Source organism: Rhopalosiphum padi, chromosome 1 (assembly GCF_020882245.1).
Source record: "Rhopalosiphum padi isolate XX-2018 chromosome 1, ASM2088224v1, whole genome shotgun sequence".
NCBI lineage: Eukaryota > Metazoa > Arthropoda > Insecta > Hemiptera > Aphididae > Rhopalosiphum > Rhopalosiphum padi.
This window is the reverse complement of record NC_083597.1, coordinates 71054535-71082049: the sequence shown is the minus strand read 5'-3', so window position 1 is coordinate 71082049 and position 27515 is coordinate 71054535. Positions and strand designations below refer to the sequence as shown.

At 26.7% G+C, this 27515-nt stretch overlaps 1 protein-coding gene across 1 annotated transcript; it reads left to right on the top strand.

Annotated features, from left to right (window-relative positions):
- Positions 1-1602: 1602 nt before the first annotated feature.
- LOC132932247 (calpain-C) lies at positions 1603-27515 on the top strand. Its single transcript, XM_060998522.1, has 14 exons — positions 1603-1813; positions 5859-6007; positions 9828-9897; positions 14153-14411; positions 20697-20880; positions 24230-24307; positions 24391-24560; positions 24639-24811; positions 24905-25113; positions 25195-25313; positions 25388-25433; positions 25513-25639; positions 25709-25767; positions 26391-27515. Exons 2-14 carry the CDS (start codon positions 5870-5872, stop codon positions 26739-26741), a joined length of 1983 nt encoding a protein of 660 aa, XP_060854505.1. The 5' UTR covers positions 1603-1813; positions 5859-5869; the 3' UTR covers positions 26742-27515.

The following is a 27515-nucleotide window of genomic DNA, read 5'->3' as shown; positions in this document are numbered from 1 at the left end:
AGTATCTAGACGTTTACTATTATGTCCAGACCGGTATAGTTGACGTTAGACGCCGCATTAAAACGCTGCAGGGAAACCGTACCTTAACAAGGTAATTCGGTAAGTAAATTATTTGAAACATAAAAAATAATTATACACAATATTTATATTTTTTGATTATTTTACAATGACGCGTGTTTAATCATGAAACATGTTTTGAGCATTTTCAAACAGTATACATTTTATATTTATTTTAAAATAATCATAATTTGTTTTAACAAAATATATCAATAAAAGACTCCTACAATAGTTATCTTAGATAATATAATTTTGCATTTACATTTTATAATTGGTCAATTCGCTATTATTTAAAAAATAACAATAAAATGGATTACTATTAACGTAATATATGCTGTTGTATTTTTTTTAAACGGAGACAACATAATATAAGGGTGCGGTATCCTCTTAAAATCTAAAGAGTAAATCCACATTATTAGTTTAATATAAACATTTGAATTTTTGTGGTTACATTTTTGACAAAATTATAAACAATCACTAATTATTACACAGTGAAAAACTCATAACATTTTTAATCCTAATACTTTAGACTTAAAGTGTAGTACAAAATTTCTTATAAGCTTTCCTTGGAAGAATTTAAAAAAAAATAATTTTTTATCAGCATTTAAAATTTAAATTTTTACAAAATTTGATATTTAAATGAAAAGTAACAATTTTAGTTATTTTGTTATAATTCAATAACATTTTCAAATTATTAACATTAATTCTAAGTTATTTATACAATGTATCTATTCACATTGTTTTACAATACGTTTTATAAGTAGTACCTATAACTGATTTAAATAAAGTTTAGGTAAATTTAATAATAAATAGTAACAGCTAGAAATGTTTTATAGTATAATATAGTTTTAATTTATAATAATATACTTATGCGATTTGTTTTTGGTAATAATTAGTTTAACACGCGAATAGTACTAATGGAAAATTAAATTATCTTTAAAAATGTCTATAGAATATAAATTATGTATAAACATATCTTTGGAATAGATTATAGACTACTAACAAGCCATTTAACTTAAAATCGTATTCAACGATTTATATATATATATATATGTATATACAATATACATATTATGTACACGATGGAGCATATGAGTTTATTTATTTACTTTTTATATAATACTATATCTTTCAACGTGTATACCTAATATTAATATATTATCTAATATTATATTTCATCTCTTGTTTTGTGTTTTGCACGATTTTTTCAATCGCTCTATATAATTGTTGTTTAAATATTATATTCCACGGTTCGTTTATTAAATTACACGAAATAATGCTATTGTTAATTTAATAATTCAATAAAATAATTTTATATACTTTTATGATGACGTATTGTAGACATTCTACTCCGTATTTTATCATATTTTCAAAAAATAGTTTAGTTGTACATAAAGTTGCGTGTGCCATAAAAATCGGGCTCAATTGTTGCATTTCGATTATTTCGATGTTCGTCAACATAATATCTTGAGCTACGCAGCATGTAGCGCGGTTGGTGGTAGCACAAGTCTCTCTTGTACAAACGCGCGCAGTCCTCCACGTAGAGTGTAGGCTGTAGATTCAGACGAGTCAGTTAACAGGTGTTCGTCCTGCGGCGCGGTTGTGTGTTAGTTATTTGTTCTGATCGTGTTATTTCTTTTAAATTAGTGTAAAATAAAAATTATAAACTCGTGATAAGTATTGTTCAAAGTTGGCGAATGCTATTCGAATTTAGTGTAGTGTAGTGTATTGTATTACAGTTCTGGAAATTGACAACGTGAGTTTCTATATAAAATTTGACTCAATCGCATTATTATTAATCGATATGGATTGTACACAGCAGTAGAGCACTACAACTAGAATTGTGTGCAATGATAATATTAGACATTATATTTTAAGATTTAATACACCAATAAATACCAAAGGAAAAATCTAAAATTCTAACTATAAGAAAGTTTATTAAAAATATTTATGTTCATGCCTATAACGAGATGTGAAACATATTAAGTATTAGTATTGTAGAAATTCGATGTAAAATATTTTGGAATGTTGTTTAAGCGTTTGGTTATAACGTTCGTAGCTATGCGATATTTATTTGTAATTATATACTAAGCTCATAAAAAATAATAAGAAAACAGGCTAGACCAGATACATGGGACCAATGATTTATAAATCTGAATGGCCGGGATGAAATATTGCGATCCACTAACAGTTTTAATCTGGATCAAAATCTAGGTACAGAGTGTCATCCATCCATATAGTATCATTTACGTGTATATTATTGCGGTTTTGAATAATTTCTCACATTTGTTATGAGTGATAAAATCATTATTTTGTTTAGTTTTTTTTTAAATTTATTTTTCCGCTGACCTTATTTTTTATTTATAAAATGAAAGAAAGATATATTCATTGTTTCCAAAAATATAAACAATATACCTATAAATTTAATAATGTAAAATGATTGTTAAAATAGATTTTCCTAATTTTTCAGACGTACGATTTAGGATTATCAACCATCTCTAAATTCATTTTTACAAACATAATATTTCAAAATAATAATCACCAGAAAAAACAACTTATTTAATATAAAAACATTTAATTATTTGGTATTCTTTTAAAATTAATTTGATTAGATTAAAGTTTAAAAAAAGTGTTATTTTTAAAATTATTTTTTGTTTTTTAACAAATGTCTGAAAACATGTAACTTCCTGTATAGTTATGACAAATACCAGTTTTAAATAAAAATAATTGCGCATTTTATAATAGTTACGTTTCAATTTAAATTGCTCTAGTTAGATACTTCTATTTATAAGATAAGATTAATACTATACATATGCGTATAATAAGTTATTGGAGTCACTGCAGATACATAATAGGATAGGTTAAGTATCTCGAAACCTAATAGGTAACCTACTAACTACTAAGTATATTTGCATATGCTCATAGTAATTAGTAGGTACTATTATACTATTTACCTCTAGCTTAATTGAGTTATAATGCAATTATATAGAACTCCTGTTAAGATTAAATTCTATCTAAAACTATGCTATTATTTTGAGATTTTTTTTGTATAATATTATGTATAATTATAAATTTATATAATATATAAAACATATTATGTCTAAAATATTATTCAAGATGTTCTTTTATAAAACTTTAAAATATATTAACTCGACTTAAAATCAATGATTATTTACAATAAATAATTTTAAATTAAATTAAATTTAACTGTTAATTCGTTATTAATAATGTCTTATTATAAAACAATATAAATTTTAAAATTATTATTTTATTTGAAATAATTGATTGAAAATTGGTTCTTTTAATTTGGATTTTACTATTTTATTTTATTTTTTTTTTTTAATTAAATATTTCAATGTTCAATCTTGTTTTTATAAATTCGATTCATTACAAGTTTTAAAAATTAGTAATGTGAACAGTAAATGATTTAAATATTCAGTACTGAGTTGCTTTTAAGTTTCGTTAACAAAAACTTGATGTATCCATTGTATTTATAGCTAAAATACCACAGTTTGGTTTAAGCATTCCGACTATTGGTATATTCATCGCACGTATTTGGCCCCAACATTAGTGTAGGTACACATTATATTAGCGATGTTCCACGGACGCGCACAAACGTGAAATGACTGTTAACAGGTGACATCATGCTAACACCTATCCAAAATATAATGCTGTTGAGTATGGGACATTGAACCTTTGTATTTCTGGTATAGTTCGTATTATATTACTATTATCATTATTAACCGTGAAATTCTTTATTAACTCACATGCAGCGTATGTTTTATATTTATACGATAATATAGTGTGAGATTGTGAAGTTACCTTTTTTTACAGTTATGTATAGTCTATACAACAATCAGTGTAAAAATATTAAAAATTTACTAGCGTATAATATGTTAGTGATACGCCTAAATGAATTTCTAGCAGTTTGTTAATAAAAAAAATATAAAATTAAACATTCATACACATTTAGATATATGATAAAAATAAAAACGTCATGGGTTGTACCTACACAGAATATCTATAAGATCTCTCTTAGAACAACAAATAACAAATGTAACATATTTATCAGATTTTCGAAGACACGATTTGTAAAACGAACATTCATCTGCTCTAAATTCACACGAAATTATTTATTTGCAATGTTAGGTACAATCATAAAAGTACATGACATTCAACTAAAATAAATCATTTTTATACATTTTTCGTTCTTTGTTCAACTCACATAAGTCCATTAAAAATTGTTTATATGACAACGTAATAATTATCGGAAAACTATTTTTTTATTTTGATTAAAAATAAAATATTTTATATTTTAATGATTTTTAATTTAAAATAATATAACGACCGGTATTATAGTCATTAACCTAACATACATAATATCATGTGTAATATGTATATGCAATCCATATATCACAATTAGAGCTTTATATTTTACAAATATTGTTACAATAATAATAATGGTTGTACAATATTGTCTTTTTATTAAATTTTTTTCCATAAAGATCTAACATTTTTATTAGAGGATAAAAATATATTTCGGATAATTTACTATACTGAGCCCATCAAGCCACCACCTAGTTGTATACTCGCAGTAAATACGGGCAAATCACATTCGATGACCTATATAAAGACATATTATAATACTTGAAAAATGTAATTCGACATTAATACCTATGAATTAAAATATTACAAAAGGTAAATACTCGTATTATAAACAGTACATACCTAAATAATATTATATGCGTATTATAATTTTATATTTGTAGCCAAATGATTGTTAGCAGAAAAAAATCTAATATCAGAGAGGAAAATAATTACTGTAAATGATGACCATGTTTATGATCGCTCGGGTCGTGGGAGGAGGACGATACGTTGACCTTAAACTACGGTCGATGATGTCAAGCTATAGAACAACGTGCTGGCTGCACATGAACCCGAAATAAAAAAATGACAGACCATATATGCGTTATTATATAGCAGTCAGCGGAAAAAAATGAAGCCAATCAATTAACTACTTTCCCTGCAAAAATTGACTTTTACTTAAGATGCCTTCCGGGGGCTGGCTGGGGATCAAATAAGTATATTGGGACAGACCAATGAACCGCATTCCTAAAACTCACCTGAATATAATATGCTATGGGCCTTGAATCCGGAAATCCTGCACGTAACCTAATTTTTTATGCAAAAAAATACATCGATCAACATAGACATTGGAGGGTTTGGCTCTCTATCGCATTATATTAATTTTAATTGCAATTGTGTGTTATAAGTTATAACTGAGTGCAAAATAGCATAAAACGATTTTTTACCTATTTAATTATATATTATTATTCATTGTAAGTTCATTTTGATGATAATATCAAAATTAATTTGTTTACAATAGAATTTTACGTTGAAATAAAATTAATTCCGTTGTATTCAATGAATAGTAAACTAAGCCTTGTTAGTTATTATATTATTATTTTTAAATTTTCGGGATTTATTATAATGTATCTATATTAAATAAAATGTTTTTTTCTTACTTTAATTTTACTAACTTAATTTAATAATGTTAGGTATTTACTATATATTTACCACATACGTATAATGCAATTTGATACTAGTCAATTTTTATAATTTTATTTTAGAATATTTTAGTTATTTATTTTAGTTTTTATTATAAATAAGATACCTGTGACTGTGGACGCATATGTGTGCATTCCGCGTGTATAATACTTAAAGACTGACAGGTATAGGCGTTGATATTTTAACCTCATACCTAAATATTGTTATGATAATCACATGCTTTTTTTCTACAGAACTTTTCGTGATGGGCGATTACGACAGAATTCATAGAATGTGTCAAAAACGTGGTGAATTATGGGAAGATCCCGATTTTCCGGCCACCCAGTCGTCAGTGTTTTACCACCAAAAGCCTCCATTCCAATTCGTGTGGAAAAGACCCAAGGTCAGTAACAGGTCAATGATATTTCGAAGCTGCACTATAAAAGAAGTTTTTAACTAAGTCGAATTAATCGATAAGGTAGACAGGCGATGGTGGGCGATTATATAAATATTACATGTATATAACTAGTAGGATGATCGAGCACCCACACAGTACTATAAAGTAGTAGGTACAAGACAACGATACAACGACCTTTAAAAATTGAATTACGTCAAATCGGATAAATAAGGTATTATAATGAACGCCTGTGTTATTAACAGATTATAACAGTGCATATAAGCCACGTGAATGACATGTTTCTGTATTTTATGTAGTTATACAACTTACAACGTGGTACGTTTACTTATAAATAGTATATTTTTTATATTGTATAAGTACATAAGATGTATACTTAGCGTTTTAATGAATACTCTGAAAATGTTGAAAATTTATTTACTTAGGTACTTACCAAGTATTATTTTGACTAAATCTTTTACATTATTCTAAAATATATTTTAAACACGAAAATAATATTCCATTTTAATTTATGTTGTATAATATAATATATTTTATTTTTTCAATTATTTTTTAAAATAGTCAATGTTACACTTTAGGTACATTATTTTTTCGAATTGAACTGAATAAATATTGAGTAACAATCTGCTAAATTCAAACAGCGTATGTCATTTTTTTCTGTAATTTTAATCACGTTTTCTGTATTAACTACGTGCAATCGTGTTCTTATAGTCAGATAATCATTGTTATTATGCTATGAGACCGGTTCGCCAAAAGGTCGTTTACGTGGATGGGACGAGAATTTGCAATTTGAACAAAGCAAATGATGCACCAGCTGTTCGTAAAATGATTATTATCAAAATGATGGGATGTGAATTAATTTTGCATACTAACTTTATTATATGTGTGTGAGTGTGTGTGTGTGTGTATTATGTAACGTAGGTAATATTATAATAACATGTCCTACGCATCTTACGTCGAATATGTCATCGGCTGGGTCCAGCTTGTATATCGGACTTGTCGATAAGGCCACTCCCAAAGTTCGCACCCAACGAGTCGCGAACATTATTGTCGCTCTCTGCGAGAGGTCTTCAATGCACTCATCGTGACTATATGTAACCATTGTTCGCCGCAAGAATTGAAATTCGTATTTATTGTTTTGCTATCGGACTTGTATTCAATGTTAATTACTATTACTTGGTTACCTACCTATACGATATTACACGTTGGCTTCATTATAATACGATGCACATCGACGTACAGCGGCACATGCTCAATATAATAGCCTGATGTATAAGTATTGAAGCATACATATGCAAGTTGCGCCGCCGCATTCTCGAATGTATGACTAATATATTTCCATCTACACCACTATATGAAAAACATTCCCGTCCGTTTACAATGCGACTAATAACCTCTCCTAAACCGTTTACAATTAACCAAACTAAATATGTTCCGACTAGTTAAATAATGTCGTGGCTTATTGTTATTAATCATATATTAATCGAACTACATATATACAAATATCAGTTTGACAGTTAAATAATGGCCATATACTATGTATAATAAACTTAAAATTCGTACGTTCTCTGCGTATTGGATTCAATAATACTATTATTTTTTTCATTTCGGCATTAAAAATCAATAATAACCGCAATGCAATGCGTTGTAATTGAAATGGTTTATTAATTTATAATTGTTTATAAAAAGTGACCCAACTGTGCTGAGCAAATTAATATGACATAATATTCTAAATACTGTGTAATAGATGTTATTTTTCACTCGAATAATTCAACTAAAACTCTTATTTAAATGTATGGTTTTTTTTTTTTTTTTAATAATAAAAATACAGTTAAATAAAACGAATTCATTTTAACTACAGTAGGTAGGTGTTTTTTCTAACTCGAATAAAAAAAATAATTATGATCACCGTTTAATCCAGTGATAAATTACCAATATTTAATGATGTTTTTAAAATCACACAAAATATTAAAATCCCACGCATAAGACGACAAATTATTTTTGCATTAATGTTTCGTCATGTTCCGGCTCCTTAATTATGCGTTGTTGTATTGTTAAGAAATGTCACTGAAACAAATAAATACGAATGGCCAATTACCATTTATTTTTTCTTTTACTAAATATATGTATATGTGTATTATATCATAGAGCGTAATTATTTTCTAGTTTCGGACCGTCGAGTCTGTAAAAGCGATATCTCTGCAGTGTTCGTTCTCAGCACATAATAACGACCAAAGCGACCACATTTTCCAATGTATCATGATGTCTGTCGTCTGAATGCCTAATTTTATTCGTTTTGTTCGTCATTGGTCATTGATAATCGATGAACGTTTATAAATTGAAAAATAAAAATAAATTACAACGATTCTTTACAATAAAAGTTTAATAATTTATCATATAATAATATTATATTATGATAATATGTACGTGTACGATATAAGTGTATAAATACGTGTTTCTTTTCCTTTTTATACGCGTATGATGAAGAACCACTGACCATTGTAAGTAGGTTATGTGAGCGCGCGCGCGCGTGTGTGTAAGTTGTGCCCAGTGAAACTGACTGGCTGTGAATATTATGAACGGGAGATGATATCCCTCGGCCGAAAACGTCTATTGAACGGTGTAGCATACATATTTTTTTTATATGTTATTACTTTTTTTCTTACTGTTTTCCAAATGCCATTCATTTATATACATTGTACATTTACGATTTATACGTATCTACTCGATACACATGTATTATGTATGTACATATTATACATAAACACATTTATATTTCATTGTATGTGAGGAATGAGAATCAAACAATACGAAACTGCATTTGAATCGCTACGATTGTCCATTTTGAATTATTGGAAACGGTTTTAATGAAAAGTGAGATACATTAAATGGATTTCGGAATATAAAAAATAACTTTTCAAAATAAATTTATAACAAAAAGAACAAAATAATATAAATTAAAAAATATAACTAAAATATAGTAATATAAAAATAAAAATAACTAACCATTCAAAATATAATATAATTCAAAAATATATGTAAATAAATAAATAAAAATCTTTTATCTTTTATCTTATTAATAAATATAAATCTTCAAATTAAAAATCATAGTTAAATGCGTATTATTATAATGGCTCATACATAATATAACTATTACAGTATAAAAATAAGGTTGTATTATATGTACATAAAATATAACCACATATATTGTTTTTTTAATATATTTAAATGATAGAAACAAATACACTATTTTTATAATTTTTTTAAATATAGAAATTTGCATTCAATATTCTTCTATATTTTTTTTTTTGTGTGTTTTATATTGTGAATCAAATGTATTGGCTTATTAATTTATTAGACAACATTAAATTAAGTTTTTTTCTCCCATTTTCATAATCATTAAAAATTAAAAGCTTGAAGAGTAGCTTTTGTGTTTTGGTTTATCTATATGCATCATTAAATAGTGTAATAGACAACGAAGTTACGTTTCAATATATGACATCTAAGTATATAAAAAGTTTTGTTTATATTTTATTTGAAACAAAATTTTAATTATTTAATCATTTTGAATAAAGGGAGTCATGCAATTATTTACTTCTAAATAGATAAAATATTTTGTTATATTTTTTATTTATTAATATATACATTTACACAAACAGTATATCATATTAATTTATACCTTGGTTAGATTATTATTGTAATATCCAATTTAATAAACACCTCTAAATAAATGTTGCATTAACAGTATAGATTTTAAATTAATCAGATCTACAATAAATAAATTATAATATTATACTTTTTGTTTTAGGAGATTTGTAATAGGCCGGTTTTTGTCAGTGATTCTACGTCTCAATTTGATATCAGTCCAGGGAAAATGGGTAAGTGTTTTTAATTGTTAATAGATGATTTGTCGTTAAATATCTTTATTTTCGTCCCGTTTCATTTGTTAAGAATTAGATTGAAAAATAAAGTGTTTTTTTTTGTTCTAATTACTATTTTTTTTTACTCAAATTCTCTACTTTTAATTTTTTTTTTTTTTGTGTAATTCTATATAGGTAGTTACCATTTTTTGAAAACTCATGTTTTTTGACTTTCACTTCTATGATTTGTGCCTGTATCTGTAATAGAAGGGCAAAATAAAATCAGAGAGAGTGCCCATGCCTAATTTCTGATACTTAGTGTGCGTGAAAATTGTCAATAGATATACATTTATTTTTTCCAATATATATTATTCTAGTAAACGCTTTTATTTATTTACCTATTTTAAATAACACCATTAATCCATACATCATTATCACTCATAAAAAACGTTACTATCGTAGAATTTTTAATTGTCATTGCGAATGACAGTTTTGTTAGCCTTAATTTTGATTGTTTTAGCAAGTACGCAAAGTATGTCAATTTCGCACTACAAATTAAACCATTTCAATTACATTATATCGTTTTATAGGTACCAAATAAAAATTAAAATCATGTCTTACCATTTAATTTTTTTTCTACTGATATTTATTAGTTCACTAAACTCGACATAATTCAGTGTTTTATTAAACAGTTTTATATTTTATTTTTTTATAGAAAAATATATAGTGAATGATTTATACTCTAGTTGTTTTAAAAATACATTGAACAATAATAAAATTACAGTTCTTTTTGAATATTGAATAAAATTAAAATTAATTTCCGTAAGACCTTGTTTAACATTTTGGAAAACTGAAAAATAAGTTAAATTCCTTGCTAAATAGAAATTTGTTAAAAGCTAATATAGGATTATATGTAATTAAAATTTTCGGGTTTTTTTTTTTTAATTTTAAATATTATACAATACTAGAATAATACGTTTTAAACTAAATTATCATGTTTCGTTTAATAATATTAGAAATGACGAGCATGTGGTTTAAATGGTATGATAAATAAAAATATTGAAAACTAACAACTATGTTTTAAATTTGTGTTGTGATGCTGTATAAATAAAAATGTTTAATATCCTTATGAATTATTAAACTTATTTAAGAATATTTTGATTTGTTCATCAGTATGATATTATATTATTATAATATATATGTATACATGTCAATATAGTTGTGTGACACATTAATAGCATTGATGAAACTTATCAATTGAGTATTGAAATTATCTTTACCAAACTGCAGTACCTATTGATTGTGAAATAATTAATGTTATATTGTTAATCTATTTACATAGGTATTTATTGACCATAAATAAATATTCTGAGTAAATCATTTTTTAATTTTGTTTTTATTCCAATCAAACATTTACCATACACGGACTGGTTTTATCAATTTTCTATAAAACATATCTATAGGTCAATAATAAATATTGTATAGGATTTAAAGAACGAGTGTCGTGACGGTCACAGCCTTGTATAGGTAGTAGCTGGCGACAACTCCATTTTATATAATATTTGTAAAAAGAAAGGAAAAATATGTATATACGTATTGTGTGATCTTACTGAATTTTTAAAAATAATAAATTAAAATTTCGATTTCGATAACCACAGTCTTCAAATTAAATTGTCAAAATGTCTTAAAAAAATGTTTATACAGTTCGTATAATTTTCAAGGTTATTTATTTTGATTTATAATACCAAGTTTGATGTTAAACGTAACAGTAGTAGTTTTCAAGATTAATTAGAAACAAGATACTAAATATGCGTTGGAGTCACTATTAATTTTTATTTATAAATCTTGGCAATGATTTTATATATTGTACGAGTATAATGTATATTGTATTTAATATATATAAAAAAGAATATATATATATATATATATATATATATATATATATTTCTTATATCAAAGAATACAAAAAGCTAATTAGATATTTTTATAGGTAATACTTAAAATATAATTTTGACATTAAAAAAAAATTATTTATTTTAGCTTAATTTACTTTTACGTAGTAATAAACTTTAATATAACAAGCAAACTATAATATTTTATAGATTCGATCTTAAACGTATATAGGCAGTGAGATTTTATACAAGACATAAGATGAAACCGATTAAAAAATATATGATAAATATTAATTGTTAAAAATTATATACTATTAACCGGTATACCGGTATGAATTAAATTCCTTACATTCTAGATATATTATTTTGGATTTAACACTAATAAAGTATTTAGTAATTTAGGTTTTTACATAATATATATTACTGGACTTGATACATTTAAAACTGCATTATTTTATTCTAAGGCTATTATATCTACAGATGTCGATTATTTATACTTTGAGTAATTATCATTTCATCATGAATAACTGTTATATTAATTTATTAAGCCATGGTTAAATAGTTTAAATTGATTGTGTTATTTCGAAATTCCTGGTCGGAAAATTATCATTTAATTAGAATAAATCGCCATTGTACGGAATAATGTCCTAACCGAATGGTATAGTATAATAGCCCGTTCCTCGTTTCCCACCGTTCAGTATGTCGATCCTCTGACATATCAAATTATCCATAGCTGATGATTATTTCAACACAACGGAACTGAATAAAATTATATTATACACGTGGATATTGATCAAGCGTATCTGCATTTGGCGGGAACAATGTGTTTTTATGAGTTTGTGAAACATAAAATAAATATAATATGTACACGATGTCGACCACGAAATAGCGTTACACGGGATGAAGATTTGTGTACATGACCTTGTGGAAGAAAAAAAAGTAAACAATACTAGGTTTTCATGATGATAATAATTCAACATGGTCCGACGGATTTTGTACAGTCCTATTATGTGTGTGGATGTGGTTTAGTCGGTACCTATTGACAGTATCACAAAAACCTAAACGAGTTCATTTGTATAGAAATTATTAGTAAAAAATATTTAACAATGTTTCCCGTAATTCGTTGGCGATATAGAATATTTGATTTACGTTGTATGCTTTGAACAGCTCGAAGTTTTCACCGAAGTTAATGAATATAAACAACTGATAGATAGGTTAGGTACACCAATACGTGTAGTTTATGTTTTATTTGTTTACACAATTACACCTACAACAACAATTAAAAAAAAAAAAAAAAAAAAAAAAAATAGAATACAAATGTGATGATTTAAACGTCAGTTAAAAAATGTCAAGTGTTTCACGGTGTATCTCCAGAGTTATGAGCCTATGTGTTCATGACGAGTGTATGAGACTGGAACAAATTAGCCGGCACATTATATTATTGTGATACTCTCAGATCAACAAAAGATTCATCAAGAGATTTTTTCATGTGTGCATATCTATATATGCTTTCAGTTGGTCGACCAACCCCGTTATAGTGGGTAGGTATATATCTATCTACAGTTACTCAGTTACTGATTGTGCATTTATTTTCGCTACACAACGTCTTTTGGATCCGTTCAACGCAACTACCATACGTACATATATCATATTATTATAAGTACGCTTCTATTCCAAAGTATAAACATATTTTAGATTTAGAATGCGCAAAATTGCATAACCAACAAACTCTTTAGACCATATAAACAACGAGAATAATCACTTGCCTGATGCAATATTTCAATGTTCTTATATGTCTTAACTATACAGATATATTATCTATTGTAAAGTTGGGATTTTAATGGTGTTTAAATAAACAGTAAACAAAAATAAAAATAATACGATAGTTACCTATATATCAATAAAATTGTATAAAGCAACGGCGTAAAATATAAACCTTTTTCTTTATGTTTGAAACGGAATACCGTTTAAATTGGATTATTTTTACAAATACTAAATTATCTTGGGTAATACATGAATACAGTGGATACACTTTAAAATATAGGTGCCTAGTACAAACACTTGTCTGTTTAGAATCGTCTAAAAAAATGTGTCAATAGTATAATATAATAAAACACTATATACGTAATGGGTATATATTATATGTTTCGCTAGATCTTGTGGAACGGATCGAGTAATAATATACATGTATCTAATAGGTAACACACAGGATAAAAAATATACTATATTATATTCAATAAAATTCACTAATAACTAATAAGTAACAATATTTGTTGATAATCTGTCGATAATTACAATGTAACAATTTTTTTTTTATAACAATCTGTTTTCAAAATTTGATAGTTAATCATTAATTGAACATTTTATCATGTTTGTTGCAGGTGATAAATGGCTTGTATCTTGTCTGGGCGTACTGTACCTTTGTAAAGGTTTGTTTTATCGCGTAGTGCCGGCTGACCAGTCGCTTTCTAGCGAAAAGGAGTATAGCGGCGTTTTCCGGTTTCGTTTGTGGTGGTGTGGCGAGTGGATGGAAGTGTTGGTTGACGACAGACTTCCAACCGTTAACAACCGGCTAGCGTTTTTGCAATCTACACATACCGATCAGTTTTGGCCGGGACTGCTGGAAAAAGCGTACGCCAAGTAAGCACGAGCAATTAAAATAATCGTTTATATAATGGGTATATACGTAGTGTTTCTAATCAATGGTTTTATCAGATTATACTGATAATTGATTACATTTCTTTATTTTTTTTAAATTCAACATTTATTTATTCATTTAATATATAGTGAACGTTTTAAAGGCTCAAGTAAAAAATAACTAAAATATAACCATGATTACATTAAATTAAACATAAATTATTATTAATGATTATATAATATTAATAAATAATAATAGTGGATTAGAAAACGACAAACCACAATGTAATAAAAATATAAAATTAAAACTAAACACCTATACTATTCGAAATAAGTAAATATTTAAGGGAGGGTAGATTATGATGTTAATAATAAAATTATATTCAATTTATTTGTCTTACCCGTAATCTAAATTCTAAATAATACCGTAAATACCGAAAAGTTCAATATATTAATAAATACAAATAAGTTATAAGTTTCTATCAAAATATATCATATATTATAGTGGCTGTTAACGGATAAATTTCAATTTAAAAACAAAAACTTAATTTCATAAATTTCATTGATTACATGTTTAATTACATGAACATTGTATAATGATTTCATTTTCATTTATTATATTATATGACCTCGAAAAATTCTAGTGTGTAATAAGATTATAATAATTATTGACTAATAAATGTTGTTAAAAAAAAATTTGCAATTTATGTAGGCAACATATTATGAATAAATAAATAAGATTTTTTAATCTTATTGTTATAGAAATTTAAAAAATATTTTTTATTTATTAAAAAAAAAACAAATTATTAAATAGGAAGTAAAGTATTCTTAGAACTTATTCGTTGTTACCAATAAAATAAATAGTGTTAAATAACATTATTATAAATCCATACCTAATAATGTAGTAGGTATTAATATAGGTACACATTTTTATAATAAACCTAAGAATTATTAATAAGTACTTATTTATGGAGTAATGAATAATTTATTAAAATGTATGTAATTTGAGTATAAATAGATTACGCAAAGAATTATGTGAAAAGTGCAAAACAAATTAAATATGACGTTTGTACATAAACTTAATACCAAAATGTATAATTATATTGATTAGTTGCATTCGTCTTACAACTAAATTACTTTCGATTATTACAAATTCATTTAATTTTAAAAACTTTATAAATAAAATAATTTGAAGATAGATGTGTCTACCAAAGAAATTAATTTTAATATTTCCATTTTTACTAATGGAAATAGTATAATAGTATGAGAATTGAAAACTGGAAATTATATATTCATAATATAATTTGTCATCTTGCTAACAATACGTTATCTTATTTGCAACATACGCACATGCGTGTCCAATAGTTTTTTTTCAGCCTCGTTGAATAACTTCCTACGCCTCAGATAGTTTTTCATTTTACTATACAGGAGCGCTTATTAATAAAGGCGATATAATGCGGACAATTTAACATATTATTTCTGATGGATGAATCGTAGGTATTATAAATTTTATAATGAAATTCAAGATTTAGAATAATATATTGATTTACATTACTCTGAGATAGCAATAAAAAATAATGACTGCTTATTTTTGTTTGGTTTTTTTGTCATTGAAAAATTACATTTATTTAAAAAGAGAATAATGATAAAAACATGAAATACGACTTCTATAAAATGTACACACTGTCTGGTCACACAGAGATGCTTGTATAAGTTATAATAGCTGTTATCCCTTTTCAAAATAATTATACGAAATACTTTGCATCATAATAGTTTTCGTTTGGTTTTCAAACTCTGTTAGGGATATTAAATTGTGTATAAGTATAATACATGTGTTGTTACGCACCTCGAAGGATTAAATATTGAAATCACGTATGATATGGATTTAAATGTCATTTCGGAAAGATACTTAATATGTATATTATATTATACATTTATACCCATCTATACAAGACTGTACGCATACATTTGATTTTCTCATTAGGTACCTCTGTACCGGTGTCTGAAACTCAATCATCAAACTTGTCTACTTGAGTTATTTAAATTCCAACTGGGAACCTTCCCCCTCATGTTGTATAAAATAGTTCCCAGCCTCTATGTATTGCATTTTGATTGATACCAGTTCATTTAAAATTTTATACGCCTGCGGTCATTTTAGAAACCTGTCGGTCGCTCGATATGCGGTCCCGTGCAGCGCACAATGCGATCGCTAACTGAGAAATTTATGAAAATTACTGCAGTTGGGTGTCGTTGATCATAATAAATTACCAACGCGGAGTTGCACAAAAGCTGAGAAAATAATTAATGTCGGTATCATAATAATATATTATAACAAAATATCAGTACCCGTCATCGGTTCGTCGCTAATCTTTTATCGAATCGCTTATTAATTATCACGGCAGTTCCATATAATTGTAATATAACCTAATATGAATAATGAACTGCACGGTCACTGGACTTAGATCGATGACCTTGGCTGTTTCCTTTCAGCCCACGCCGTCAATACTTGCCAAAAATGGACCCGATAAGAATACAAATACGAACCTGTCTACCGCTATAGTGTCCACGCGGAAACGTTTTTACTTATTACTGTAAATAATTGCAATGATGTTAATGGACTGTGGGAGCTGTGCTGTTCACCGTTAAATGGTGGTAATACGTTAATCGAACACTATAATTATCGCGCTATTTTGTACATTGGGCATCGTTCCAGTCAACTGGAGAAAAAAAATGTAAATAATATGTACCCTATGGCCTATATTGCAGGCTATTATTAGTTAAGTTACCGCAATACTGGACAATGAACAATAAACACTCGCGCAGAAGTTATAAAATGTAAAAACGATTATTACACATCTATAATTCAGCATTTCATAATCCTTTGTACGCAAATGCATTTTAAAGGATACCTACGTGTAACTGTGTTAAAAAATATTTTTTATTAATATTGCATTTTTTAAATAGATAAATTTTACAACTATAGGTATACTTTTCCGCGTGTGGAAAAACTAAGATAATGGGTATAATTACGATATACTATTATATATTTTATATACAAGTATACCTACGATACAGAAAAATAAACGACATTGAAAGTGATTAACAAGTGAAAATAAGTTTAATGAATGAAGTCTGTTATAATTTCACATTAAATTAAAAGAATTGTAATTTAAAAATCAAGATTTTTTTACTCGTGTAATTCACATACGTACTTTTTTATTTATACTTTAAACACAAATACCAATTTTTAATTACATAAATGTATTAATTATTATAGACTTATTGTGAAAAATATTTGTTCATGCTTAATGTTTTTGAACTTCTCTTAATTTAGGTTTTAAAAAGAAAGTGGTACGTCTTTTGATCATACAATTTAAAGTGGTAAAAATGGTTGGGAACCATTGATATATATTATATAGGATATATAATGCACGATCCGTGAAAAATCTTCAATTGTTGCAATAAAACAACCACTGACGGTTGTACATAATACCTATCTGAAAGTGACAGGTAGTGAGATGTTCATTGATGTTATTATTTTTATTTTTTTCGTATTTCACCTTGATCAACTTAGGGCGCCGAAATCAAATCGTATTACAATTTACAATGCGTCATCGTAAAAGAACGCGGTCTCGTATAACCCTAAACGATCTGATAAATAACGATTACTGATCGCATAAGTCGAGCCCAGAGACATGTGATGATTCTGGACGGGGTCGTTGTACCCAAAAGATTTGTTCGTATCTAATCTAGTTTCCTCGCAAGACTGCGTGTATGATGCAGATTAGGCTTTGTCGGTGCCATCGCACAGTATAATATCGTGATCGCAGCAACGGCCGAGTTATTCGTTCAACACAATATTATTATAAAATGTTAGTAAATATATGTATTAAATAATAATAACGAGCCTGAGGCACGTCTATATACAGTCATTGATACGATATATATGAACAATTAACAGTAGGTATATAATAACCCAATACCTATAATTGTGTGGAGATTGCAATGAATTAAAACCTACGGAAATTGAGTGAACAGCTAAATTACTCCGTGAAAAGTCGATTTCGCGCAGAAATGTTTACATCTAACATTAATATTATAACGTGTAGCTACAGTGTATATACTGTACTTACGTTGTACCAACATGATCGCTGACGGTGTAACGGATTATTTAGTTTTATATACATACCTGTATAATAATAACGTATCAATGATCTACGATTTTGATATTTTGTTTAATTTCAAAACACGACCTATATTTTTGTGATTAAATAATAATAATAGTATATAATATGTAATAAATTAATTCAAATAGCAAGTAGTTGAAGTGTTGGACGATGTATAGATTGTTATATGAATAAATTAATTGTCTTATTTTACTAAAAATACTTTAGCCAATAAATTATTTAAATTCAAATTATACGTTGTTGAAAAGATTTATAAGTAAAGGTTTGTAAAAAATGACAATTCAAATTAAATTTCACTTATTATAGATATTTAATAAGAAAAGTATTAATATAACTTAAATTTTTAACGATTTCTGTTTCACTTCGTATGTTGCGTTTTATTCCCATTTTTCGTGGATATCAACCACTGTAATATAAAATTTAAAATATTGATCAATGAATAATGACGCACGATCTTGGATAGCTTATCAACCCGTTTTTATTTTTATAACCAGTGAAGTAAAAATACACAATTTGTCATAATTCGATTTTTTTTTTTTTACTTTAGCTAAATAATCTATATTCTATTTATAATAAATAATAACATGATGATTTTATAAGCTTCAATGTAATAGATTCATAACTTTACGGAAATAATATTATTTACATTTATTTTTTACCATCACTCATAGTATATTATAAGGGAATGTTTTTTATCATCCTACTAAAGTAATTGTGCTGTTGTTACAATTCAAATAATAATAATAAAATTATACCAATTAACTTTGTTTTGTTTAAATTGAAACGTAATTTTCCTTATTGCATAAGATTTTTTAGTGGCTGTAAATAATAAATATAATATCTTAACCATATAAAATCCATCGCATACCGATCGAAACTGGAAAGTGATACAAACGTTTTTAATCCCGTAATGCGCTTACGGTGTAGTGTGTTAAACGAATACGCATTTTAAACGATTGTGTCTTGTGTATCTTAATCGATCACTTTCGAATCGTACCTATTCAAAATGGAAAACGAACGACAACGAAACGCGTTTTGCCAATGAACTTGAATCCTTCTCCGTTGACCATCAATAATATTATACAGCGCGAATGCATTATCGTCCTATTATTTTAGTAGTCTGACAACTGCTTTCGGCGCTATTTGATATTGACCCGTTTGGGATTTTATTGTGAAAGTATTCAAACCACAGTGGTTTAGGATAAAATTAAACGTATATTTGAAATGTAATTGTCGCGGTTTACGATATACTTACTATATTTTTACTTTACGCTTAGTAAAAGTACATTTTAAAATAAAACACATTAATATTATTATACATAATATGATATACTTTTATTTTTGTTTTGTTTTTTGTCTATTATACAAAAAGTAGAGATATTTTACAAAAATATTATCAATATTATCATAGTTTTAATTCGTAGCTTTAAAAGTAGGTAATACACTTTATATTTTACATTACATAATAACTGAATTAGTTAAATTTACAAAAAGTCATATAAATATTTTATTGCTGACAAGTGATAACTATATATTACATTATATTGTATAATCCATTAAATCACTTCAATGAAACTTCTTATTATATTCTAACTTTAAACCAATTCTTATATTTTTATTTCGAAAGTGTATATTTTTCGAGTCTGAGTAGTGCGACGAGGGAGTGTTTAGTATTTTAATGTGATATTTCTGTTTACATGGTTTTGATTTTAGAAAACAATTAGTATCAAAGACAACTACTATATCAGTATATATTGTATTCACTTTTAGATTCTAATTAGCTATAGATATAGTATTATAGTGTATAGTGTGTATTATTAATTTAATACCTATGAAATTTGTAAAAATTCTGTCGAAAATAAAATTTCTCTGATATTTAATGTTAAGCGTCTATATCATTCTCATGCTAATAATGTGTATAATAAAATATATTGAAATAAGTAAAATAAAATTGTAATATGTTGTATTTTTTATAATTATTGATTAAGAATTCATTATAGTTCTTTATTTCATAATATTTAAATTACACATAACAAAAATATGCACAATGATATGTATAATAAATTAAACATCTTATAACACATATTGCATTTTTATTCAGATTGCATGGTTCGTACGAAGCCCTCAAGTATGGTACTCTTTTGGATGGACTTGCTGATCTGACTGGTGGAATCACAGAGAGCATTAATATCCGACAAGACCAAGCCACTTGCGGTAGAATGATTGGGAAAATGTTGGACATGACTTCTATTGTCACATGCACAGTACAACCAGTCTCACCTCAGGTAATTGTTGAGTTGCTTAAAAAATAAACAAAATAAACATTTCCTAAAAAAAAATATTTACGCACAATAACCAAATAACATGTACATAATAGGATTCACCATTCATACTCATCTCCATCTCCATTCTTCTCTTAATAATTTATTTTTTTTAATTTAAATTTATGGAATTATTAAATATACTTTTTAATCATATTTTCAAATTACTGTGATTTTTTTGTAACTTATAAGGAATGCCCGGATACAAACTTCTATTTTTAAAACGAGAACCCCCCTCCCTTTTTAATGCAAAATATTTAGTGTAGATTTATTTTAAAAATGTATATGTACCTAATTCAGAAGGTAATCTCAGGAAATTTATCCATTAAATAATTGATTATATAAATGGGAGGAGAGTTTTGTTTAAAAAAATATAAGATGTAACTCAACAGAATACTCCTTAAGTATAGTACAAAATATCTTAAGAATTTGATGATATAATTTTAAAGTATATTTAAAAATCCTAAAATCAGATTTTGAATAATTGTGTATTATTTTTATTGAAGAAAAAACATCAAACAAGCGATGAGTATGATTGTGAATCACCTTGTGTTAAACGTACAGCTATTACCAGTATTACCCATCTATGTATAGATAATAACTATATATATACAACGACAACATAGAACCTACACAATATATATCATATTATTTTATCAAAGCTCTATATTGTGGCATAATATATAAGTAATTACATCTATAGTAGATGAAAACATAAAATGCTGGACGTATTTTAGATGATAACAGCGTATGCATTATGTATCATATTATAAATCATTTTTATGCCAAGGTCTTTCAGAACAATATTCTTTTATATAATTACACATTGGCGCGTATATTATAAAATATACTGTAGACACTTTCGGATAGAAGATATTCGTGTTCTACTGTGTGATGCAGTATGTATTGCAGCCACGTTTGATATATGTTATTTTCCTCTTATTAATTTTAAATATTGACATATTTAAGTGTATTAAAATTAAATTAAAAAAATGTATAACTATAAAGTATGGAAAAATCTAATTTATTTTTGAATGAAAGCCTTTTACAATTCTCAAATCGTATATGAGATACTTTTAGTAAATTACAATAAATATAATTTAATAAATGTTTATAATAGACAATTTATTAAGCCCTAAGAGAAAATGCTTAGATAACTTAATAACTAAATAATATTAATATATGTATTTAATAAAAGGAAGAGCCACGACTTGCTACTTATAACTTATAACTTATAAGACTTATAAGTGTATAATTTATATTTTTACAAAATTGAATAATTGCATTACATATCACTTTGATTTTAACAATACTTACGATATCATAGTTCTAACACACAGCAAAATATTGTTTTAATTAATGTTTTAAAAATTACTGTAATATGATAATTTTATAATATCAGTTTTCCGAACTGTGCCAATTTAAAACAATATAAAGTTGATTCTCACTGAAGCCTGAGCACGTGTGGTTCGCTGCGATGCGCCGACATTCCTTCGCGATAATGATCTTCTTAGTCGAATTAACATTTAGTATCATAGATTCTAGTAGTTTCTCTTTCCGACCCGTGTTCATTTAATTACTACTAAGCTAGTTTCGTTTATTTAATTATACGTTTTTTTCGGATGTTATGATTGTTATTACTAATATTATTATATATTCTTACCTGTGAAACCCACGAACAACAACTCAAATTTCACTTTAAAATGAAATCAACATCACTTCCAACCATTTATGTTAATAAAACAATATAACTATAAGTAAAAATTGATAAAAAATTGTTTAAAAAAAAAGTAAATTAATATTACCTTAATAGTAAATTTTCGCTAGGTTTCTAAAATAATTTTATAACTCAGCAAGTATTTAAGTTATTTTAAATAAATAACAATTATAATATTATACTTATATTGATCAAGCATTTTTAATTGCAAAATAATTTGAAAATTAAAATAAATATTATTATAAAATAATATAAATACAAATAAATAAATTTTCTTCGTGTGCCTATGTACTATATATAGTAAAATTATAATATTGTACAAATAGTAAAATGTGCAGTAATTTACATTTGAAAATACAAAATGAACGAACAAAAATGTTGAAAACATAATTTATATATATTTATAGTACGATAAGTACTATAGTATAATTTTCTGATATAGGTATTCAAAATTATACAATACTAATTGGCAAATGTCAATGTAGATATCTATTTTATTCATAGCACGTCATGTTTCCATAGCCATGTACTATAAGTAATTAGTATTTTACAGACTTAAATTGTAGCTTGTTGTATTTGGATAACAAGATATACTCTCTGAAGTTAGCGAACTTCTTTAGCGAGTTCAAAGCCTCTGTATACTGTGGGCATGTTATTCAATATAATGGCCATCGAACATTTCCTTAAAAGGAACCTAGTAATATAGATTTTCAGGATATCTTTGTACCAATCAAGTCTAAGACAATAAAAGAAAACGTGTCAACAAATCACTTTTTATAAGAAGGTTGTTGCAAATTTATCGCCAGGAGATTTTTTTTTTATTATTATTTAATTCATATAGGCACAACAAGTAAATATTATGTTGTTGATCTTTTCTCGCAGTATTTTTCTATAACGGTATTATATTGTTAGTTTGTTATGAAAAATATAACATTATTATAGTTTCACGTTTATGATTATTTTGTTCGATAAATACTATTCAAACGAACATTTAGTGTTATAATTATATTTCAATGTTACGGCAATAACACTTAGAGGCATTACATTCTTATTATTATTCATAAAGCCAGTTTTCCTATTGAATTTGAATATTAAACTTAAATCGATAGCATAACAAATTGTGTTCACCCAGATCAATAAGCTATTCAAAGCTATGTTATAAATAAATACATTTATTGAATACAACAACCTACATTAAAATATTTCGTGCAGACTCAGTTGATATTTACTTTTTTATTTCTAAATATTTGCACCGTTAAATTTATTTTAAGTTATTCATACAAATCTTTTATATTTACTTTGCATTATCATTATATAATATAAGCTACTATTAAAATTGTACAATATGTACTTCACAAATTAAATTTTTCAAAGCCGACAATTATAATTATCTTTATGGTTTTATAATAGTAGGTACGTAGGTAAGTACTTTATGATTCTATTAGTTTATGATGTAATTATACAAACATATTTGACCCTAATTTTCTATACTCGTGGCTTGTTTTATAACTTTATAAATCATCATACTAAATTGCATCTACCTATATGGCTATATGTTTAATAAAATATATTAATATGGTAAAATATATTTTTCAGGCTAATAAAAGCGTACCAGAAAAACTAACAAACGGTATTCAGATCGGAATGAATTACAGGCTGTGCACCGTGGAAAGGGTATGTCCATTGATGTACCTATCTATTTATTTTTCACCGGAAATATTGTTATTTTTATTGTTCCCTTTGTGATTAACCGGTAGTTGGAAACATACAAAAACGAGCCAATACAATTATTCAAATTGCGACAGCCCGGCGGTACCGGCTCTGAATATAACGGTCCGTGGTCTAGGGATTCCGACGATTGGGACAATGTTCCGCACAAAGAAAAAGAACGTATAAATGCCATTCATTTGATGGAAGGAGAATTTTGGTAATATACATTATTAAATATATTATGATTCACTCTTAAAATCTGGCATTAATTAACTATGGGATTTATGTATTTCAGGATGAATTATAACGAATTTGTGAAGACATTTACGCACGTTGAAATGGTACACTTGGACAGCGACACTAGTCGAGACGAGCCGTCTTTGCATCACAAAAGAACGTGGCAAATGCGTCTACATCAGGGGACTTGGCAAAGAGGTGTAACGGCTGGAGGATGTCGAAATAATCCAGGTAATGACGGTTCATTTCACGTATAAACACTATAAACTCATTGTACGTCTTACTTTCGAAGGAGTACGAGATTTAATTAATTTTTTGTTTTAGAAACTTTTCACATTAATCCACAACTCCATTTAATTCTGAGTGAAATGGAAGAAGTTGTAATTTCATTGAACCAACACAGCATTATGGAACCTAAAGTGATCGGTTTTACGTCGTACTCGTTACCAAAAGCGTGTATGGATTCGACGGGCAAAGATTTCTTTAAAAAAAATAAATCGCTAGTTAACTCACAATACACGAACAGCAGACAAGTATGACAATAAAATAAGTTAAATCTATTTGCCACGGATAGTTGAACTATAAGTATTTTTATATTAATATATTTTTTTTAGGTAAGTCATCGATGCTTTTTGGACCAAGGTGGATATTTGATAATACCTACCACGTTTGAACCTGGTCAAGAATCGGGGTTCACATTGAGAGTGTATTCGAGTAAACCATTAAAACTCAAGTAAGCCTTTTTAAACTACTGCAAATATTTTAATTATTATCATTAATATATATTATCGGATTTTATTTTATCAGATTACTTGATACGGTTCCTTCGCTATTGAAATCAGCAATAATGAAGGTGAGTACATTATATTATTAATACCTACTTTAAAATCATTACATATGCAAAATAAAACCATTTTAATTAAATTATTTAGGCACCAGTAAATTTGGATGGTAAGACGTTTGTCCAATACGAATCAGTGTTCCTACAATTAGCCGACGAGCACAGGACAGTGAATGCATTTGAACTCCAAGAACTCCTAGACGCTTGTCTGCCAAATGGTAAAATAATGCTTTTGTTTATTCTCGATGATCAATAACCATATTTATTTGTGATATGCATTATTACAGATTATATAAAGAGTTGTGCTAGTATGGAAGTCTGTCGGCAAGTAGTTATCACCTTGGATGTAAGTTTTCACTTTTAAATATTATTTCATGTTCATGCAATGTTTGTTATTAATATTTGCTTAAATAAATATTTAATTTTACGACTTATAGGTACTCGGAATATATTTATATAGTCTTAATGCATTGTTTATAAGATGAATAAAAATATTATAGTGAATGTACGTAATAATGCAGAGAAATTTAATTTGTAAACTAATAAAGTATTCTCATATAATTAAAACAAATGTGTTTTCTCCTCAGCTACTGTTTCGACGAGTAATTAGTATTTAGTACACATTATAGTAGTTATAATTAGTATTTGTTCACAGTTTATATGACGACATTCGTTTTGTGCATTTTATAAAATAATAATAATATAATATGTATTTGTCACATCGTGAAATAATTTTAAAATGTTACAGGGACATTAACCTAATATATAGTTAAAGGAGATAAATTTTTTTTATAAATCATAATTAAAGTTTTTGCAGTTTTTATTTAAATATTTTTCAATAAGATATGATAATATAGTAAATGTAATTGTTTAATAATACTAGAAAGGATTATTAGATCGACAAAAGATCGAATGTTTTTTTTTTTTTAAGACGTTTATTATAAATAAAGTATCTTATTTTTTTTACAGAGCACAGGCAGCGGACGACTAAAGTTCAATGATTTTAAAGACCTGATGTGTAGCCTTAAATATTGGCAAACAGTGTTCAAGAATCATTCAAAAGACAAGACTGGCATTCTGAAAGCTGAACGATTAAAGGACGCTCTGCTCGAGGTGGGCTTCCAGGTGAACACCGAAGTATTGTCAATCCTCATACTGAGATACATGCGGAAGGACGGCACATTAAGGTTCGGCGATTTCGTTTCTGCAATACTTCACCTGAGCATAGCGTTCAATTTGTTCGAGTCTAAAGATCCGCTTCTCAACGGTAACATCAAGCTAAATCTTGCCGAATGGCTTAAATCCGCGTTCGTGTGCTGACGAGCACCAGCGATCCTTTGCTCAATCCATTTTTTGTTTGACAAAAGCCTAATTGTGATTATATAATTTTGTACCTTCCTCGACTGTAAACTTTTATTTTATTTCGTTACGAATATTATTATAATCACTTTATCACTTATATACTCTCTTCGAGGTCAAAACGGACAATCATCCTAGTTTAATTATTATAATATAAATTAGGTTGCGATTGCTGTTTGAACTTTTAGTTATGTTATGAGTCAGAGAACCAATGTATAATTATAATAACGTTTTACTTCCATTTCGACGTTACTATACCTATTTTAAAAATAGTTTATAGATGATATTATTGTTTTTTTTTAAATTATTATTATTATTAAATTTAACTAAATTGTTGTTTACGTACTAATTGTTAAGTATTATTTTACTTTATAGACCACTGTTTTGGAAAAAAAAAAATCTCATACTTTACTTAACATTTATTATAATTAATTATTATTTAGTTTAATCCTATACATTTTAAGTAAATCGACCTAATCAATTAGGAAATTGTTAAGTTTTTAGATGATTTATTTAAATAAACGTGAACGAGTATTTTGTTTTGGTGTCGCTATTGTAACAAGATATGAAAGATATTTTATTAAGTAAACATACGTAGAAAACCGTTTTAAAATTATTTTTTGACTATTATATTTGACTGCCTTGTGATTATAAAAAACAGTTTTAAAAATTGTAATATATTAAATTAAATATAATCTTATTATATAAAATATAATGTACATATAAATTGTATTA

Bases quoted from the DNA above. Each gene is read 5' to 3' on its own strand.
- LOC132932247 (XM_060998522.1), top strand. From the start codon at position 5,870: ATGGGCGATTACGACAGAATTCATAGAATGTGTCAAAAACGTGGTGAA. The intron at 6,008-9,827 runs GTCAGTAACAGG...TTTTTGTTTTAG, and splicing joins TCGTGTGGAAAAGACCCAAG to GAGATTTGTAATAGGCCGGT. The intron at 24,561-24,638 runs GTAATATACATT...TATGTATTTCAG, and splicing joins TTGATGGAAGGAGAATTTTG to GATGAATTATAACGAATTTG.